The 22414-nt window shown below is 41.2% G+C and overlaps 2 protein-coding genes across 8 annotated transcripts in view; one reads left to right on the forward strand and one right to left on the reverse strand.

The window, feature by feature from the left end:
• LOC309530351 (uncharacterized protein) overlaps positions 1-11689 on the forward strand; it is a 51044-nt gene extending 39355 nt beyond the window's left edge. For 3 of the 4 annotated variants that reach the window (XM_082219247.1, XM_082219246.1, XM_082219245.1), the window contains 2 exons: positions 1015-1141; positions 7617-11689. In XM_082219247.1, coding sequence (XP_082075373.1) covers positions 1015-1141; positions 7617-8977 — 1488 coding nt within the window. In that variant the 3' untranslated portion in view covers positions 8978-11689. The remainder of the gene's footprint in view (positions 1-1014; positions 1142-7616) is intronic. The other variant, XM_082219244.1, reaches the window with a different exon arrangement.
• LOC309530300 (uncharacterized protein) overlaps positions 1-22414 on the reverse strand; it is a 670922-nt gene that overhangs the window by 486562 nt on the left and 161946 nt on the right. The gene's annotated exons all lie outside the window — the stretch shown is intronic.

Below are 22414 nucleotides of genomic sequence, written 5' to 3' on the forward strand. Positions count from 1 at the left end.
CCCCTGCAATGCAGGAATCTCTGCTAGATCATACAAGACAGATGACCATCCAAAAGAGGCTTGCCGTATTTTTGGCTCTATAAGACGCACCCAACCATAAGACCCACCTAGTTTTTAGAGGAGGAAAACAAGGAAAAAACATTCTGAATCAAATGTAGTTGAAGAAGGAGGAGGAGAGAGGATCGGGCCAAGGCATCACAACAAGAGGCACTGCACAGCTCTCCCTCTTGCTGTGCTGGCTTCAGTTAAAGCAAGGCAAAGCTGAAGAGGTTTGCACAGCTATTCCTGAAGCCAGCAGCAATCCCTCTTGCTATGCAATCTCTTTTGCCTGCCTGCTGTTCCCCCTGCTATGCAGGGGGAAGCGGAGGCTGTTGGCGGAGCAGCGTGGCTCCCCCCCACCAAAGAGCAGCTCAGGAGCATGCTGCTCTCCGGCAATTTGGCTCCAGGGACCACACATTCACTCCATAAGACACACAGACATTTCCCCTTACATTTTAAGAGGGGGGAAAGTGTGTCTTATGGAGCGAAAAATACAGTATTTTATTTCTAGATTGATCACTGAATGCTAAAATTGGTTTCTAAGAAGTCGACAAATGAGAAGAAATAGTGACCTAACCAGCGCCATCCGCTGGAAAATGGAGCCTGCCCCCCATTCCTCCCCTCTCCCTCTCCATGCCCCCATGAACCCCTTGAATTTGGCTCTAGGGCATTGGGAGGGAACCTTCCCAGAACAGCACACGAGGAGAGGAGAAAGTGGATCCTTCCATCGGAGAAACTGGAATGCTTGCGTGGGCAGAATGACTTGGAAAACGCAAGGTGGAGTACCACCTATTTGCACAAAGATGAACAACCATAGTTAAAATGCAGAATAAAAGAAGCACCCATAATTAAAATGTGCAGCAAAGCAATCCTATTGAAACAACACCACAATTAACAGGAAGGAAACAACAGAGCATTGTGTAGCAGATCATATTTCTGCTGTCTCAGAGGAGGACATTTCCCTTTTTCTTTTAGGGTCCAGTGTGCTTTGAAGATGTCACTGTTCGTTTCACAGACGATGAGTGGGTGTTGCTGGATCCTGACCAGAGAGCTCTGCATAAGGACGTCATGGAGGAGAATCGTGGGATCGTGGCCTCTCTTGGTAAGGCTCCCTGTGGGGTTGTCCTGTCTGCCTGGAAATTCAAAACATACCTCTATGTGACAAACCTCATATATTTTCACAGAGCTCAACAGCGCCCCCTATAACACTTGGGAACCTAACACCCCCACAATAAACTGTAACTTACAGTTTTTTCTTTGAACAATCTTCCTCAAATTATTCCTTTTTCTACCACTATTGGTCCTGGTCTGAACTGCCCAGGCCATCTAAAATGTTAGATTCAGAATTGTTAGGAAAGATAAGTAGCTTCAGGTTTTCTGTTTTTGCTCCTGTCAGTCTTGGCTTGACCAAAGAGAGGACTGGCAGCGACGCTCAGGTGCTGCCAGCCAGAGAAGAAGCAGGCCTAGGGAGAGGAGAGTTAGCAGCGGAAGGCAGAGAGTATGGGGCCAAGATGGCGTCCGGCACTCTTCTTAGCTGCGCCACTGTGCTGTCCGTGCCGGTCGAAACCTCCTCCAGCCTCTTTGGCCCTTTAGCAGAGTGCACACAGCGGTAGAAGCTGCTGCACTGTGTGGGTAATAAATCAAACTGCACGCAGGCTTTCTTGCTTATCTCCAACAGCCTTTAATCGTGTAGAACAACATCGTAAATTCAGCCTTAAACACCCGGCGACAAAGCGCACATCTCTCGCCTCTCGATCAGAACCGAAAGAGAACTTACACACAGAGTAAGATTCCCGTATGTGAAACATAGCCACGCCTCATGATGTGAGACGTCACTCAGAACTGTTAACCCTGTAAGTTCTGATTCTCTTCACAGAGAGGAGGGGGAGAGGAACTGTCATCTGAGCTCTGAACAAGGGGGAGAAGAAAAAGAGAGACAGAGTGACAGACAGCTTTGTGAGAGCTACAGGAGTGAGTCAGACGTTGGAATGCAGGAAGCATTCTTTGCCAAATCTCGTAGGATCTGAAAAGTGGCGGAGACAGGCGAAAGATACTGGAAGAGAAGGTGGGGAAGGGGGAGGATCTCAGTCTGGGCAATGCCATCTTCTGGGGAGGACGATGAGTAGAGGAGCTCTGTGCAAGTTCATTGTTTTAGCAATAAATCTGAAATAATTAGCAGCCAGAGTCATCTCACGTTTGTGGGAAAGACCAAGCCATAACAACGACTGACATTGGAGATGGAGGAGATGCCATGACTGGGCCAAATAGAATTCATCCCAGAGAAGAGCAAGGCTTATGGAATCTCAGGTAGTACTAGCAGTGATGAGGATGGTGATGATAGTAATACAGTAGTACCTCAGTTTACAAACTTAATCTTTTCCAGAACAGTACTGTTCTTAAATTGAGGTACCACTGTAGTAATAATAATAATTTTTATTTATACCCTGCCCATCTGGCTTAGTTGCCCCAGCCACTCTGGGCACAACACATATATAAACATGAAACATAAATAATAATAATCTGATCCAAATAATAATAATCTGATCCCATATAAAAAGGACATTAACTGTAAAATGGACAACTTATACTAGAGGCCAAAATTGTGGAAACCTTTTATGAAAACTGTATTTCTGAGGTTTGGTGGCTGATAACACCACTTTTGTGTGGAGTAATACCATAAAATTGTCCATTAAACTTTAATTAGTTTAATGTTAAGTAAACGTTCAGTGCGCTTCCAACACCATAAATCTTATCTCAGCAGAGAATTTCGTGCAGCGGTTGAAGAAGGCAGGAGAGTCGGTACCTTTCAATGAAGAATCCTGGAGCAAGCACTTTGGGACTCAGGAAAAAAAACTTTATTTACAAAAGAAAAACCCTGGCGATAAAGCACACTTGCTTTTATCTCCGGCATAAAGAAAACTTTACTCTAAACTTAACTCATATTAGCAAACACGCCCATGGCCACAAACTGAGTCTGCGAGTCAGGTCAAGGGGGGGGGAGGAGGAGAGAGAGAGAACACACGGGTGAACTGACTATTTATACAAACTAACTCACATTCCTGGATGCTTAATGACTTCCGGCTGCTCAGTGATTAGAGCGACTTGTTACCTCTTAACCCTTTAGTACCAACAAAATTATATCCCAATGGAAGGATAATTTAATGAAGAATGTAATGCAAGAAATTTTATGAGGGAGTATTTATTAGAACAGCAGTCATAAAGAAAAAATTTGAAACCTTTGGTAACCATTGGTAACCTTTAGCGTTAATTACGGCCTTACAACACCTTCCCATGAAGTGAACCAAGTTTTTAGTTCTGCAGCTGTAATGTGGTACCTCTGGCTACGTATCTAATTCGTTTTGTTTTTTTTTTACTTCCGGGGTTGGCGCGATCCGGGAATGGCGGATTCCCTCCGAGCTCCGGAGGGAATCGGCTCAGCAGGGGACGGGTCTTTGCCGTGCCGGCGACACGGGGACCCTTAAAACCGCAGGCGCGGAAGCCTGCGGACTGAAGACTCGGTGGGTGCCTTAAGCGCCCCCCCTGATTCGCGAAGAGCCTTTTTAAAGGCTGCGGAGGGGATACGGGGGGTGGCGCGGCACTGAGAGTCCATCGCTACCTCTGCTGAGCGAAGCCGCGAGCCATGACCGAAGAGCGCTGACTTCCTTCCTTGAAATTCGGCTGAAAAAACAACCCGTGAGTAAATTGGACTTGGATTTTAAGAAATTTATCCACTGAATTTGAGACGATCGGGGGATGCGCTAAAGGGAAGTCTGCGCCCCCACCTTGCAGACGATCCAGAGCAACGATAAAAAAAAAACTAAGCTGGAGTGCCTACCCTGTAAAGGGTGAGTTTTAAAAAGACAGTAACTTCTAAGATTTGGAAATTTTGAGCAGGAGAGAGGAGTGTTGGATGCTTTGTGTTTTGTTGTAAACAACCCCCCTCCCGGGCCCGGGAGCGTCCTGCTTTGGAGCTTGTTTAAGAAGTGCAGAGTTTGACAGCTGTCAAAGCTGTCAAACGGACTGTGAATAGTGGAAAAATTGCTACCTAAGTTACCTCTGGATTAAAAAGAGTTACAACTGAATTAAAATTGTTGGAAATAAAGAAACAATAACAAGACAAAGGACTGTTGGAGAAAAGAATACTAAGTAACCAGATTCCCTCTAGGGGGAATTCTGTGGAATTACAATGGCTGTGGATGGAAAGATACTGGGAGAAATCGAAAGGATGTTCTATTTGGTTGGAAATTTACAAGAGCAGACTACGGCTATGAGTGAACAATTGATGACCTTGACTTCTGAAACAAGTAGCTCTGCTGAATGTAACAAAGACCTTAATGAGAAAGAATCCACAGCTGCAAAAGAAGAGGAGAAGTCAAAACAAGAAAGAGAAGAAGTGATGTGTGAAAACACTGATCAGAAGCTGACGCCTATGGAACATAAACAAGGAGACTATTGGAGCAAACCTACCATAAATCTACGAAAGATGCAGAAGACGAAAGTGGAGGCCCTGGGAGTTTATGAAATTAAAGAATTTAAAATAAAGAAATATAATTGGGGCCTCCACATAGACTCTGACTTTGATTACCTCCAAGATTCAGGCCTTGTGGAAGTTCTTCAGCAGCTGTTGGCAAACATGGGAAGAGACTTTGGACTGATTGTGAAAGAACTCTTTCGAGATGTGACGACCGGCATAAAGGATTACCAACAAGACCGGCGGAGAGGGACTGAAAGAGACTTGAGAGCCTCGGACGTGAGGAACCCGGGCTAAAAACTGTTATTTTGGACATGTTTTTGGAAGGGACGCAAACCGGGGATGGGAGGGAGGGAAAAATCAAGTTTTAACAACACTTAAGATTATGCGATTTGGTTAACAAGATTATTATTCAAGACAAAATGGGAAATCGATGGAAGGGAACTGAGGTCCAACTTAGGAAAAAAAAATTAACTTTCTTTTTTTTTTTTTTATAAAGAACTAATATCAAGATGGATAAGAAAATGCTAAATTGCTGATATAAATTTGGGAATGGGGATGCAAGGGAGGGGGTGGGGGGGAGTCAACGACCAGGGTGAAAATAACATTTTTTGAAAGTATATATGTTTGTAGTTGTTGTTTGTTTTTTCTTTGTTTATTTGCTTGTCTTTGTGTTTGTCTATATAAAATGTGAAAACCCAATAAAAATTTTATAAAAAAAAAAAAATGAAGTGAACCAAGTTTTTAGTTCTGCAGCTGTAATGTGGTACCTCTGGCTACGTATCTAATTCGTTCTGGAGGTCCGTTCTTAAGCTGAAACTGTTCTTATCCTGAAGCACCACTTTAGCTAATGGGGCCTCCTGCTGCTGCCATGCCGCCAGAGCACGATTTCTGTTCTCATCCTGAAGCAAAGTTCTTAACCCGAGGTAATATTTCTGGGTTAGCGGAGTCTGTAACTTGAAGCGTCTGTAACCTGAGGTACCACTGTAATGTGAAACCAAGACTGAATTATTGCCTCTATTAATTGTGCTTTGTTGCTGGGTTGCTTCTGACTAACAAGTTTCTTTAGTCGGCTCCATAGATTTCTAATTGGATTAATGTTTGGGCTATTCCCAGGACATTCCGGCAGTGGAATAGGATTAGCACCTTTTGCACACAGCAGCAACATGACATGGAGCTGAATCCTGTTGAAATAGAAAATAAATAAATAAAGATATAAAGGTATCTAAATGCTTCAGTATCTGGGAAAAGATCACTTGTGGAACGCTTCAGTTTGGGCTAAAGTATTTCATTTATGCATTTTGGGGCATTTACATTCCCATTAATGATGCAAATTCTGCCCACACCTTTTGCTGCTATACAACCCCAGATCATCACACTACAGTGGAAGCTCTACTTACAACCATAATCCATTCTGGAGGTCTGGTCATAACTAGAAACGTACATAAGTAGAGGCACCCTTTTCCATAGAAAGTAATGGAAAAGTGAATTGATCCATTCTAGACAATGAAAAACACCCCCAAAACAGCAATTTAACATGGATTTTACTCTCTAACAAGACCATAGATTGATAAAATGAAGGCAATAATCAATGTACTGTACTATAAAATAAATAAGACAGTATTGTAGATGAAAAAAATTAACGTTTTTTTTCTTACGTGCACTGTGGATGGGTGGGCTTACCAGGCTACAAGCTAGGGGCGGGGCAAGGGTCAGTAAAGAGCTAATTCACTTTGGCCAGGGTCATGCTTTTTTCTTGCCAGGCCAGGTTCTTCTCTAGACTTCCTCAGGTTGGTTCTTCGGTGGGGTTTGGGGCTGCAGTGCTCCCTGCTGTGTCTCTTGCAGGCAGGCGACACCTTTTCCACAGCTTCGGGGGTGGGATGGGGGCCCTCTCCCCGGCATCAGAGGCCTCAGCGCTGCCCCACAGCCAGCCGGGCGAGCTCCCGGCTGCTGGCAAGACCGCTGTATATAGAGGAAAGTTCATAAGTCAAAGCGCCTACTGAAGGTCAAAACTGGAATCGCACGTAAGTAGACCCATGCGTAAGTCGAGGTTCCACTGTATCTGGGTGTTACATGGTTGGTGTAATGCAAGTAGGATATAAATCTTCTCTGATTTTTCACCTCGCGTATGTCATACCATCACTACCAAGCAAGGAGATTTGGGTCTCATCACTCCAAATAACACTGTTCCATTGTTCCGCTGTCCAGCTAACATGGGTTTAATCTTTTCAACCTTTGCTTGAGAGATGCTAATGTCTTTTTCCTTAGAATTCTAGCATTTAGACCAGTCCTTGCACTCAACTTCACATTACATTGTGCCATGTCATCTTGTATACACCTACATGATTTTCTTCTGTCATGTAGGGACAGTCTCTCCACTCGTCCATCGTCACTTGCCTTTGTGCACCTTTCCCTGCCTTTACCAGTCTGATTTTGTAGTGCCTGAGTCTCCTTATACCTCCTCAAAAATATAGAAATGCCAGCTTTGGTTAAGTTTTTCCTAATCTTTCATCAATTTCTTCATAACTGTAGCCTTGTTCACTTAACAGTACAATTTTACATCACTTTCTGGGTGACCAGTCAACTCTTTGTGCCATTTCTATAATTTTAATATGTTTTACAAGAACAAAAATACCCCCAACCAACTTAATAGCAATCACACAAGACACTGACAAAGTCATCCTAAGCAAGTTGTGCTTCCTTTTTCTGGTTATTTGGCTATAGCTTTAGATAGAATATGGGTAATTGAACAAACTTTGTTGAATTGCATTCTTGATTAAATTATCTTTACGTTGCTATATAATTGTATGATATTACTCCAAAAGAAGTGGTGTTATGAGCAATCAAACCTCTGAAATACATTTTTTACAAAAATCTTCCACAATTTTGACCACTACTGTATATCAAACAAAGCAACATTCAGCAACTGAACAGAATGTTGGACTCGATGGCCCTTGTGGTCTCTTCCAACTCTATGATTCTATGAATCTCATAATAAATATGTTTGTTAATGACAAACAAAACATGTAATGAACACACACCCAACTCCTTTCCGTTCTTCCCCATTTGTTCCTGAGGCTCTAATCCCTTTTTGTCTCCATTGCAGATTGTGATGAATCAGAAATCAAGAACGAAGGTGACCACGACAATATTCCCAGAGAGGAGAGGCCACGTAAAAATTTGGAGTGTGGAGAAAGCTGCAGTCAGAGTTCCCATTCCACTTCCCATCAACAAAATATCCTTGGAAAGAAACTCAATCAGTGCATGGAATGTGGAAAAAGCTTCAGTCAGAGCTCCTCTCTCACTTCTCATCAAAGAATTCATACAGGGGAGAAACCTTATCAGTGTGTGGAATGTGGAAAGAGCTTCAGTAGGAGCACCAAACTCACTTCCCATCAAAGAATTCATACAGGGGAGAAACCCTATCAGTGTGTGGAATGTGGAAAGAGCTTCACTTATAGCTCCTCTCTCACTTCCCATCGGAGAATTCATACAGGGGAGAAACCCTATCAGTGTGTGGAATGTGGAAAGAGATTCAGTAGGAACAGCTCTCTCACATCCCATCAAAGAATGCATACTGGGGAGAAACCCTATCAGTGTGTGCAATGTGGAAGGAGCTTCACTAACACCCACCATCTCATGTCCCATCAAAGAATTCATACAGGGGAGAAACCCTATCAGTGTGTAGAATGTGGAAAGAGCTACAGGAGGAACTCTGATCTCACTTCCCATCAAAGAATGCATAGAGGGGAGAAACCCTATCAGTGTGTGGAATGTGGAAAGAGCTTCACTTATAGCTCCTCTCTCATTTCCCATCAAAGAATTCATACAGGGGAGAAACCCTATCAGTGCGTTGAATGTGGAAAGAGCTTCAGTAGGAGCACTGAACTCACTTCCCATCAGAGAATTCATACAGGGGAGAAACCCTATCAGTGCATGGAATGTGGAAAGAGCTTCAGTAGGAGCACTGAACTCACTTCCCATCAAAGAATTCATACAGGGGAGAAACCCTATCAGTGTGTGGAATGTGGAAAGAGCTTCACATATGGCTCCTCTCTCACTTCCCATCAGAGAATTCATACAGGGGAGAAACCCTATCAGTGTGTGGAATGTGGAAAGAGCTTCACGTATGGCTCCTCTCTCACTTCCCATCAGAGAATTCATACCGGGGAGAAACCCTATCAGTGTGTGGAATGTGGAAAGAGCTTCAGTCACAGCCACAGTCTCACATCCCATCAAAGAATTCATACCGGGGAGAAACCCTATCAGTGTGTGGAATGTGGAAAGAGCTTCATTCATAGCTCCAAACTCACTTCCCATCAAAGAATTCATACTGGGGAGAAACCCTATCAGTGTGTGGAATGTGGAAAGAGCTTTAGTCACAGCCACAGTCTCACTTACCATCAAAGAATTCATTCAAACGGACTTCCGGAGGCGGCGCCAACAGCAATGGCGGTCTCCTTCTGAGTAGGAGGAGAAGCTCCGAGGAATTGTATGGGTCTCGCCGCTACGGCGCAGCGGAGACCCGAAAAAACTGCAGGTGGGAGAAGCCTGCAGCCGTGGGACCCAGCGGGTGCCAGAAGCGCTCCCCCATTTAGTGAGGGAACCCCGCGAAGGGCTCCGGAGCCGAGCGGGGGTAGCGCGGCGCTGAGGGACGATCGCTACTTCCTTGGAGTGAAGCCGTGCAGCTGTTGCCGGAGAGCGCTGTACTCTTTCCTTTGAAATTTGGATTATAAACTTCAACCCGTGAGTAAGCCTTTTAAATTAAGAGATCAAAGGATTGGATTACCTTTGATCGGGAAAAAAGATTTTGAACTTGGCACTGAAGCGGGAAAGACGCAAAAAGGAAGTCCGTCTTCCGCTCTTGTAGATAGAAACAGAGCAAAGACCTTCAAAGCTAGAGCCATAGAAGTTAAATTGAAAAGGTTCGGATTTCAATGTCTGAAGTAAGAAACCCCCCCCCCTCCAGAGTGAGGGGAGAGGGGAACTTTGTGGACTTGAGTTTGAGATTGAAAAGAAGGGGGGGCGAGAAATCACTGCCTAACCCCTGATTTTGGACTGCCAGAGACAATAAGAAAGTGTTGCACCGTTTATAAAGATTTGTAACTGTCTGAAGTAACTCTGCTTTTGAACTGGAAGGGACTCATTGTCACAGTTGGAGTTGGAATTGGAAGAACTCTCTGTAATTGTTGCCTTTATTTGGAAAGTGAATGTAGGACAGGACTGCCTTTGGAAAACTGTTCTGAAAGTAACATTGTTGCAAAAGTACTCCCCTAGAGGAGGTTTGGAATATAGCTGGGGACTTTCCACTACAAGGTTTGAAATTCTTCCCATCGGAAAGGAATTTGAACTGCGCAAGTGACCTTGATGTTGAACAACAAAGCAATGGATCAGGATAAGCCCCAGCTGCAGTCAACAAGAAGTAAAACTAAACTACAACAACAAAGAAGACAATCAGTAGCAGCACCGCCTGTTGTTGAAAAAGAGGACACTGGATAAATTACTGCAAAAAGTTCGGGTGCTGAAGAAAATTTAAGTGCATCATTGGATAGAATATTTGGAGCCTTGGAAAAATTGTCAGCTAAAATCGATTTAAATACTACAACTATCAGCTGCAATACGCAAGCTATTGACAGATTGGTACAGGAATCTAAATTGACAAAGAAAATTGCTGAAGAAGCTAGGGAGAAGGTGCTGGTGGTTGAAGGAAAATTGCAACCAATCAACAAGCAAATAGAAGAGCACAAGGCACAACTGTCCTTACTGGAATTGAAAGAGAAACAGGCTAACCTGCGGATCAGGGCGGTACCAGAATCAGAAGAAGGTAATCTGTCTGAATTTCTTACACAGGAATTTGGAGATTTCTGGGGCCTTTATCCAGATAAAGACTTTACGATAGTGACAGCCTTTAGACTTGGCAGAGGGAAGAAAGGGGGAAGAAAGAACAAGGTAAGAGACTGTTTAATAATATTTGGATCCAAAGGAGAGAGAGATAAAATACTAGGCCTACACTACCAGAAACCACTTGAAATAGAGGGTTCAATGATTGAGATCTACAAAGATATCCCAAAACACCTGCTGGATCTTAGAGCGAAATATAGTGACTTGGTGACCCTACTAGGAAGGAACAGCATTGTCTTCCGGTGGGAGTTCCCACAGGGACTGTCCTTTACTTATAAAGGGAAACAAGTTAAAATAAAATCGGAAGAGGATAAAGAGAAGTTCTTGAAGGTGCATGAGGAAGATCTGTACAAGGAAGTGGACAGCAGAGAACAAAGGCCGAGACCAGGAATTCTAGACCCAACAAAGCCAATACTGGAGGATAAACCAAAAGCGACGCCGCCCACAGACCAAGAACAAACATTGGGAGCAGTTGGAGGAGAAGCAGAATAACTTCACAATGTCTCTGCAAGTATTAAGTTGGAATATTCGAGGTTTGAACTCCCCAGACAAGAGGAAAAAAATCTTTCATCTATTGAAAAAGGAAAAATTGGACTTTATATGCCTGCAAGAAACTCACGTTACTAGAACACACAGGAAAGTTTTAATTAACAAAAGATTAGGACAAGAATTTATTTCATCAGACAAAGTTAAAAAGAGAGGAGTTGTGATCTACGCAAAAGAAAGTCTATCACCTAAATTTATTTTTAAGGATGAACAAGGAAGATTCGTGGCTATTGAAATACAATATCAAGGTGAGAAATTTTTGATAGTAGGGATATATGCACCAAATGAGGGGAAATCAGAATTTTATAAGAAATTGCATGAGACATTGTTGGACTTTATGGACTTAAACATTATTATGCTTGGAGATATGAATGGAGTGGTGTCGACAAATATGGATAAGTCAGAAAGACAAGTGGTGACAAAAGATGGAAGACTACCGAAAACTTTTTTTGAACTGACGGACAATATGGACTTAATTGACATTTGGAGAACAAAGAACCCCCTAGACAAAGAAGGGACATTCTTTTCTGAAGCCCAAAAGACATGGACAAGGATCGACCAAATCTGGATAACCAGAGGAATGGCTCCCAAGATTCAAAAAGTAGAAATCTGCCCAAAAACTTGCTCCGACCACAACCCTGTGAAGATGGAAATGAAACAAATATCGACTGGATCCTTCAGATGGAGGATGAATGACGCCTTGTTTAGAGATTCAGAAATTATTAAGAAGGCCAAAAAATAAAAAAAAATAAAAGACTACTTCGAGATAAATTTGAAGATTACAGTGGAAAAAATAACAATTTGGGATGCAAGCAAAGCTGTAATGAGAGGGTTTTTGATACAACAAAATTCAATAAAAAGGAAAATTCAAAATGAGGAAAAAAGAGAAGATTTTGGAGAAAATAAAAGGAGAGAAAAAACTTAGGACCAAACCAAAATCCCAAGAGATCCTGAGAGATAAACCAGGACATTGAATGGAAAGTTAAGCAGATGAGACAAAAAACCTTCGAATCAGCCAACAAATGTGGAAAATTGTTAGCATGGCAACTGAAGAAGAGACAAAAATTAAATACTGTAACTAATCTTGAAGTGGATAGAAAAAACATTCAGAAGCCACAGGAGAGCAACAGGGAGAAATGTAAAGTATTGCACTTGGGCAAAAAAAATGAGAGGCACAAATACAAGATGGGGGACACCTGGCTTGAGAACAGTACATGTGAAAAGGATCTAGGAGTCTTGGTTGACCACAAACTTGACATGAGCCAACAGTGTGACGCGGCAGCTAAAAAAGCCAATGCAATTCTGGGCTGCATCAATAGGAGTATAGCATCTAGATCAAGGGAAGTAATAGTGCCACTGTATTCTGCTCTGGTCAGACCTCACCTGGAGTACTGTGTCCAGTTCTGGGCACCACAATTCTGGGCACTGACAACCATATGTCAGGAGTGCTCTGATGGTGTTTCCTGCTTGGCAGGGGGTTGGACTCGATGGCCCTTGTGGTCTCTTCCAACTCTATGATTCTATGAGATTAGAAGCTGCTTCCAGAGATATTTCAAAGAGCTTTATACACAAGGGCCGCAGATGGAGTCGAAAATTGATCAATTTTTGAATACCAACGGATTACAAAAAATTTCTCAAGAAAATAAAGACTTTCTGGATCATAAAATATCTGAACAAGAGGTGGAAGGCGCAATTCAAAATATGCAACTGGGTAAATCTCCAGGACCTGATGGACTTACCTCCAAGTACTATAGAACTTTGAAAGACTGGTTAATTCAACCTTTGAAGGAGGTTTGTAACGAAATTATGGAAGGGGGAAAGGCACCTGAGACGTGGAAAGAAGCTTACATCACACTTATACCGAAAACTGAGTCTGAGAAGACACAACTTAAGAACTACCGCCCCATATCCCTGCTTAATGTGGATTACAAAATTTTTGCTGATATTTTGGCCAGAAGATTGAAAAAAGTTTTGGCAGAGATAATACATAAAGACCAGGTTGGCTTTCTCCCTGGAAGGCACTTATCAGACAACACGAGGATTATTATTAATATTCTAGAAAAGCTGCAGTTGAACATCAATACTAAAGCAGTTTTGATCTTTGTGGATGCGGAGAAAGCCTTTGACAACATTTCCTGGAGTTTTATGAAGAAAAATCTTCAGGGGATGGGGGTTGGACAGAATTTTGGAAATGGTATAGGTGCGATATACTCTGAACAAAAAGCCAAATTGATAGTTAACAACATGGTTACTGACGAGTTTAAAATAGAGAAAGGGACACGACAAGGTTGCCCAGTTTCCCCACTGCTTTTTATTTTTGTTATGAAATATTTATTGAAAGTTTTAAGCAGTTTAAACAATACACTAAAATCAAAACAACAAAGAAAAAGGAAAAAAAGAAAAAACATAGAAAACCTACAAAAATACAAGTAAGAAATGCATAAAAAAGCACAAAAGAGAAAATAATTCATTTTCTTAAATATTATTTCCATAACTTTCTTTCATGACTCCCTCACGTCACCCTTTTCTGTGTTCTTGGTTACAAAATCATGTTCCGCAATACTACACCTTCTCTCAAAATTTGTTTTAAATTGTACATTTCAACAATTATGTCTCTTACTTTTACCTTTTGTTATCAAATATTCAAAATGTTTAAGCTTGACATAATATTATTCAGATTAGATCCTTGTTCTTATAATTCAGTTATTTTCATACTCTTTTCTGCTAGGTTACTAATGCCATATTGTTTTTATATCCTGCATCAATTTAACATTCATACAATTTACAATACTTATGCAAATAGTCCTTAAATTTTTTCCAGTCCTCTTCCACTGTCACCCAGGTCTCGGATTCTGCCGGTCATTTCTGCCAATTCCATGTAGTCTATCAGTTGCATCTGTCATTCTTCCAGCGTGGGCAAATCTTGAGTCTTCCAGTACTTTGCGATGAGTATTCTTGCTGCTGTTGTCGCATACATAAAGAGAGTTCGGTCCTTCTTTAACACCATTTGGCCGACAATGCCCGAGGAAGGCCTCTGGTTTCTTAGGGAAGGTATATTTAAATACCTTTTTTAACTCATTATAGATCATTTCCCAGAAAGCCTTAATCTTTGGGCATGTCCACCAAAGGTGAAAGAATGTTCCCTCAGTTTCTTTACATTTCCAACAATTATTGTCTGGCAGGTGATATATTTTTGCAAGCTTGACTGGGGTCATGTACCATCTATATATCATTTTCATAATATTTTCTTTCAAGGCATTACATGCCGTGAACGTCACACCAGTGGTCCATAACCTTTCCCAGTCAGCAAACATAATATTATAACCAATGTCTTGTGCCCATTTTATCATAGCTGATTTAACCGTTTCATCCTGAGTGTTCCATTTTAACAGCAAGTTATACATTTTTGAAAGTACTTTAGTTTTTGGTTCTAACAGTTCTGTTTCTAGTTTCGATTTCTCCACCTGGAAGCCTATTTTTCTGTCCAAATTAAAAGCCTCCCTGATCTGAGCGTAATGTAGCCAGTCTCGCACTTTATCCTTTAATTTCTCAAAGCTCTGCAATCTCCATGTGTCTCCATCATTTTCAAGTATTTCCCAATATTTTGGCCAATTGGCCTCCGTATTGAGTCTTTTCTGAGCCTTAGCTTCCATTGGTGACAGCCACCTTGGGGTCCTATTTTCTAGCAAATCTTTGTATCTTGTCCAGACATTAAACACTGCCTTCCTGACAATATGGTTCTTGAAAGCTTTATGGGCTTTAACTTTGTTGTACCACAGATATGCATGCCACCCAAATACATTGTTGAACCCTTCCAAATCCAAAACGTCAGTGTTCTCCAGAAGTAGCCAATCTTTCAACCAGCAGAAAGCTGCTGATTCATAGTACAATTTCATGTCTGGCAAGGCAACCCCCCCCCCTTTTCTTTCGCATCAGTTAATATTTTAAATTTTATTCTGGGCTTTTTGCCCTGCCAGACAAACCTGGAGATATCTCTTTGCCACTTCTTGAAACACTCCATCCTGTCCACAATCTGCAAGGTCTGAAACAAAAACAACATTTTTGGCAATACATTCATCTTTATAGCAGCAATTCGACCCAACAAGGAAAGCTTCAATCTTGACCAAATTTCTAGATCCTTTTTAATTTCTGACCAACATTTTTCATAGTTATCTTTAAATAGGTTCAAATTTTTAGCTGTCCTATTTACCCCTAGATATTTCACCTTCTTAACCACATTTAAGTCTGTCTCCTTCTGAAACCTTTCTTTCTCTGCAATTGTCAAGTTTTTTTCCCAAAACCTTAGTTTTCTGCTGATTTAACTTAAATCCCGCCACCCTACCAAATTCTTGAATCAGTTCCAACACCCTTTTCGTACTAGATTCCCCACTGCTTTTTATTTCAGTCCTGGAGGTTCTCTTAAACATGATTAGAAGGGACCAGCTGATCCAGGGTATTCAGGTCGGAGTTAAACAATACAAATTTAAAGCCTTTGCAGATGATCTTGTTATGACATTACAGGAGCTGATACCTAGTACTAAGAGGGCCTTAGAAGTAATCCAGGAATTTGGTCAAGTGGCAGGTTTTTTGTGTTGTTTTTTTTTTTAAAAAAAGTTTTATTCAGATTTCACAATTTTTTTTAACAAACACAGCAACACAAACAAACACAAAACTAAACAAAAAACATGTATAATTTCAAATCCCTATTTTCATATAACTTATTTCCCAGACTCCCCCATACCTCCCCTTACTGCATTCTAATTTCAGACTTTTTTCAGCAAATTCTTACTCTCAATCTTCTCAAATTTATAACCTCCTTTCTTCTTTTTAGTCTTAATCTTTACAGCTGTAAACCCCTTAATTTATAAAACCAGTGCCATTCTAACACTCATTAATTTTACAGTGTTTCTTAAGATAGTTCTTAATATTTTTCCAGTCTTCTTCCACCGCCTCTTTTCCCTGGTCTCGAATTCTGCCGGTCATTTCCGCCAGTCCCATATAGTCTATCACATTCATCTGTCATTCTTCCAAGGTGGGTAGGTCTTCCGTCTTCCAATACTTTGTGATGAGTATTCCTGCTGCTGTTGTGGCATACATAAAAAATGTTCTATCTTTCTTTGACACCAATTGGCCAACAATGCCCAAGAGAAAAGCCTCTGGTTTCTTAAGGAAAGTACATTTAAGTACCTTTTTCATTTCATTATATATCATTTCCCAGAAAGCCTTAATCTTCGGGCACGTCCACCAAAGGTGAAAAAAAGTACCTTCAGTTTCTTTACATTTCCAACATTTGTCATCAGGCAAATGGTAAATCTTTGCTAGCTTGACTGGGGTCATGTACCACCTATACATCATTTTCATAATATTTTCTTTCAAGGCATTACATGCCATAAATTTCATACCGGTGGCCCACAACTGTTCCCAGTCAGCAAACATAATGTTATGACCAATATCTTGAGCCCACTTAATCATAGCTGATTTTACTGTTTCATCCTGCGTATTCCATTTCAACAGCAAGTTATACACCTTTGACAAACTCTTGGTTTTGGGTTCCAACAACTCTGCCTCAGGTTTTGACCCCTCCACCTAGAAGCCAATTCTCCCGTCCAATTTATAAACCTCCATTATCTGATAACAATGAAGCCAATCCCTCACTTTATCTTTCAACTTTTCAAAACTCCGCAATCTCAGTTTATCTCCTTCTTGTTCCAGAATCCCCCAACATTTCGGCCATTTGGCCTCCACATTACGCCCCTTCAAAGCTTTCGCTTCCATCGGTGACAACCACCCTGGGGTTTTGTTTTCAAGTAAATCTTTATATCTTATCCAGACACCAAACAATGCTCTCCCTACAATATGACCTTTAAATGCCTCATGTGCTTCGACCCCATCACACCACAAACATGCATGCCAACCAAATACATTGTTAAAACCTTCTAAATCCAAAATGTCTGTATTTTCGAGAAGTAGCCACTCTTTCAACCAGCAAAAAGCTGCTGATTCGTAGTGAAGTTTTAAGTCTGGCAGGGCAAATCCACCTCCTTCCTTCGCATCAGCTAATATCTTAAATTTAATTCTAGGCTTCTTGCCCCGCCAGACAAATCCAGAAACATCCCTCCGCCACCTCTCGAAACAGTCCATCCCGTCCACTATTTGCAATGTTTGAAATAAAAACAACATTCTAGGCAATACACCCATTTTGATTACAGCAATACGGCTTAGCAACGAAAGCTTCAGATTTGACCAAATTTCTAAATCTTTTTTAACCTCTGTCCAACATTTCCCACAATTATCTCTAAATAAGTTCACATCTTTAGCAGTCACGTTCATCCCCAAGCATTCCACCTTCCCAACCACACTTAAACCTGTCTCATTCTGGAACTTCTCCCTTTCAATATCTGTTAAGTTTCTCTCCAAGACCTTGGTTTTCGATTTATTCAGTTTGAATCCTGCAACCTGACCAAACTCCTGAATTAATTCCAATACCCTTTTAGTACTAGAGCCTGGCTCTTGTAATGTAAGTACCAAGTCATCTGCAAATGCTCTCAATTTGTACTGTTTAGCTCCGACCTGTACCCCTTTAACCAGCTGGTCCTTTCTAATCATATTCAGCAAAACCTCCAGGACCGGAATAAAAAGTAACTAAGGTTTTGGAGAAAAATTTGACACCGATAGAAAGAGAAAGGTTTCAGAATGAGACAGATTTAACAATAGTAAAGAAGGTAAAATACTTGGGGGTGAATATGACATCTAAGAATGTAAATCTTTTTAAAGATAATTATGAAAAATGCTGGTCAGAGGTGAAAAAAGACTTAGAAATTTGGACGAACTTGAAGCTTTCCTTGCTGGGTCGAATTGCTGTTATTAAGATGAATGTATTGCCCAGAATGTTATTTCTATTCCAATCATTGCAAATCATTGATAAGATGGACTATTTCAAGAAGTGGCAAAGAGACATATCTAGATTTGTCTGGCAGGGCAAAAAGCCCAGAATAAAATTTAAAATTCTCACTGATGCTAAAGACAGAGGGGGGTTTGCCCTGCCAGACTTAAAACTTTATTATGAGGCAGCAGCTTTCTGCTGGCTGAAAGAATGGCTACTTCTGGAAAATACAGATGTTTTGGATCTTGAAGGGAGTGACAATGTATTTGGGTGGCATGCATATCTTTGGTACGGCAAGGTAAAAGCTCATAAGGCATTTTAAAACCATATTGTCAGAAAAGCACTGTTTAATGTCTGGATAAGGTATAAAGACTTTTTGGAGAATAAAACTCCAAGGTGGCTATCACCTATGGAGGCGAAAGCCTTGAAAAACTTAACATGGAAGACAAATGGCCAAAATACTGGGAAATTCTAGAACAGGAGGGTGACAAACTGAAATTGCAGAGTTATGACAAGCTTAAGGAGAAGGTGCGGGACTGGCTACATTACTTTCAAATAAGAGAGGTCTATAACTTGGATAAAAAAATTGGTTTCCAGGTGGAAAAATCAAAGTTGGAAACAGAACTGTTAGAACCCAATGTAAAGATACTTTCGAGAATGTATAATCTGCTGTTGAAATGGAATACTGAGGAAGAAACAGTAAAATCGGCAATGATAAAATGGGCACAAGACATAGGTCATAACATTATGTTTGCTGACTGGGAGAAGTTGTGGACCACCGGGATTAAATTTACAGCATGTAATGCCTTAAGAGAGAATATAATGAAAATGATGTATAGGTGGTACATGACCCCAGTCAAGCTTGCAAAAATATATCATTTGCCCGATAACAAATGTTGGAAATGCAAAGAGATTGAAGGTACATTCTTTCACCTTTGGTGGACGTGCCCAAGGATCAAGGCCTTCTGGGAAATGATATATAATGAACTGAAAAAGGTATTTAAATATACTTTCCTGAAGAAACCAGAAGCCTTCCTCCTGGGCATAGTGGACCAATCGGTGTTAAAGAAGGATAGAACTTTTTTTATGTATGCTACAGCAGCAGCAAGAATTCTCATCGCAAAGCATTGGAAGACACAAGATCTACCCACCTTGGAAGATTGGCAGATGCAACTAATGGACTACATGGAAATGGCGGAAATGACTGGCAGAATCCGAGACCAGGGAGAGGAGACGGTGGAGGAAGATAGGAAGAAATTTAAAATTTATTTGCAGAAATATTGTAAAATTTATGAATGTTAAGGACATTGAAATGAATCGCAGGGGCTTTAGCAACAAAGTAAAATGAAAGATTGGATTAACAACAGATAAATTAATAGGATATGAATTTGCTGAATTAATTTTTAAAAAGGGATACAAGAACGGGAGACGTGAGGAAGTCCGGAAAATAAGCTAATTAAGAAAGAGGGAATTTTTGTTTTTTGTTATTATATGTGTTTTTATTTCTTTTTCTTTTGATGTGTTTAATGTTTGTATTTTTGTATTGTATTTTTTGTGATTTTGTATTTTCTTTGTTTTTTATTGTGAAAACTTAATAAAATATTTATAAAAAACAAACAAAGAATTCATTCAAACGTCAGAAAGACCCTTCATTATACAGCTTTCAGAGCCAGGCAAATACACACCCTTTCAACCAGGCCTTTGGCTGATTGACATCTAATGCCCTTTTAAAATGTGGGGAGGGGGGTTACAGATGTTTATTTTCTATTTTTATATTGTACTTTTATGTTGTAACTGTCCTGAGACCTGTGGGTGTAGAGAATAGGAGCCTTCTCTTAGAGGCCTAGGGGTCTTTGCCCGCCCCCCCCTTTAAAATATTTGAGGGGGTCACCCCTCAGTTGGTACACATTGACATTCCAATGGCGCACATGCATCATGTCATTGATTGTGCAAGGCGGGCCTTACATGCCCCCCCAATATTTTATTCCAGTTGGTACCACTGGGTCGAATGGTATACAAATTAAATAAATAAATAAATCACCTTTCTTTGCACATGTTCCAGCTTGTCAATATCCTTATTTATTATCATGCCACGCCCAGATCTCCTTGGCAAAATGGTTTGTGTGAACAAGTGATCCAAACCTTGCAACAAAGTATAAGAACTCTGTTGCAAGATTCGGGCCTGCCCAATCCCTTTTGGGCCGAGGCTCTTTCCTGTTTTTCTTATGTGTACAATCGTAGATATCAGTCCGCTATTGATTGCACCCCATATGAAATGCTTTACAAAAGGAAGCCACACGTAAAACATTTCAAAATTTTTGGTTCAGAGGTATGGGTGCACACTTTGCAGGACAACAAATTGAGCAAACGTGGTGAACATGGTATTTTTCTGGGATATGAAAAGGGTTCCTATCGTGTGTTAATCACTGACACAAAAGCGATTAGGTTGACCAGAAGCATAGATTGTAATCAAAATGGAACAGAGTTGGCATTTTTCAATGTCATCCCATTTCAGATGATGATGGTGCAAAAGCAGTTAAGAGGCAAGATTCTGTTGTTGCTGATGATAATGCTGATGCCAACATACCGTATTTTTTGCTCTATAACATGCACCCGACCATAACACGCAAGTAGTTTTTAGAGGAGGAAAATCCGTAGGCATGCCACCCGTAGGCATTCCCTCCATAACACGCACAGACAGTTCCCCTTACTTTTTAGGAGGGGAAAAGTGAGTGTTATGGTGCAAAAAATACAGTGGATTCTGATGATGACTCAGCCCAAAAAGCCCAAAAGCCTCAGATGAGTCTGACACTGATTCAGACACAGCACCTTCATTTACTTTAGGCCATCATTCTCCCAAGGAGGAGGAGACACCAGACCCAGAGGATCAGAGAGTTTTGCGTAGATCTAAAAGAACTACAAAGGCCATACCACCTACACAGTTCGCCAAAGAGTTTGCTAAAGCTGCTGTTACTAGCAACTCTGGTGCGGTTCTTGAACCAGCCAACTACAAAGAGGTTCAAAATCTGTCCGCAAAGGATGCTGAACCTTGGCTGGATGCCATGAAAGCCGAGTTGAATTCCCTAAAGCAGAATGATACTTGGGAATTGGTTCCAGAAGAACTAGGCATGAAGTGTGTTGATAGTAGGTGGGTCTACAAGACAAAAACTGATCGGAATGGGAAAATAGTCAGATACAAAGCCAGACTAGTGGCACGAGGTTTTTCTCAAATACCTGATCAGGACTATCATAAGACGTATTCATCAACAGTAAAGTTTGGGCCTGACAAGATGTCTCAGGAAGTGTGCTGTCTCCCTGGGGCTAAGATCCAAGATGTAACTGAACGACTGCAAGGAATCATAAAACCCACTGACAAATACCCCCTCCTCTTGGTTCATGTGGGAACCAATGACACTGCAAGCAATAGCCTCCAGAAGATCAAAAGAGACTACGAGGCTCTGGGCAGGAAATTGAAGAAATTAAATGCACAAATTGTCATCTCATCTGTCCTCCCAGTTGAACGACGTGGCCCAGGGAGAGAGGGGAAAATAGTGGAAGTGAACAGCTGGCTTCGCAAATGGTGTAAACAGGAACGGTTTGGATTCTTAGACCACGGACTGCAGTTTCTTGAAGATGGACTTCTGGCAAGTGATGGGCTGCACCTCACAACGGTTGGGAGAAATGTTTTTGCCAAAAATCTCAGAAACCTCATCAGGAGGGCTTTAAATTGACTAATGTGGGGGAGGGAGACAGTGCTCCTGAAGGTAGGAGTCTATCAGTTGATGAAGATGATCATCCAAATGTCATAGACCAAATGGAGCAAACAGCACGCAGACCTAGTGTGGGAGGAAAAAATCCTTAAATAAGAGACACGGGGGAATGATTAATGGACTTCAATGTCTGTACACTAATGCGCAAAGCATGGGAAATAAACAAGATGAGCTTGAGCTCTTGGTACAGCAAACTAAATATGACATAATAGGCATTACTGAAACCTGGTGGGATAAGTCCCACGATTGGAATGTAATAATGGAGGGATACAATCTATTTCAGAGAAACAGACCAGACAAGAAAGGAGGAGGAGTGGCGTTATATGTCAAGGATGTGTATACCTGTGAAGAGATCCAAGATTTAGAACCTCAAAGCCAAAGTGAGAGCATTTGGGTCAAAATTAAGGGAGAAAAGAATAACAGTGACCTCATTGTGGGAGTTTACTATAGATCCCCAAGCCAAACGGAGGACATAGATGATGCCTTCCTGGAACAGATGGCCAAGCATGCAAAAGGAAGGGAGATAGTAGTAATGGGGGACTTCAATTACCCGGATATTTGTTGGATGTCAAACTCAGCCAAGAGCATAAGGTCAAACAGATTCCTCACTGGCCTTGCAGACAACTTTATTGTCCAGAAAGTGGGAGAAGCAACAAAAGGAACAGCCATTTTAGATCTGGTCCTAACCAATGTTGATGACCTGGTTAGTGGGGTAGAAGTGGAAGGATCATTAGGCGCGAGTGATCATGCTCTTCTGAAGTTTACTATACAGCGGAAAGGAGCAGCCAAGCATACTAGGACTCA

The sequence above is a fragment of the Podarcis vaucheri genome, assembly GCF_965113315.1.
Source record: "Podarcis vaucheri genome assembly, chromosome: 4".
In the NCBI taxonomy this organism is placed as follows: domain Eukaryota; kingdom Metazoa; phylum Chordata; class Lepidosauria; order Squamata; family Lacertidae; genus Podarcis; species Podarcis vaucheri.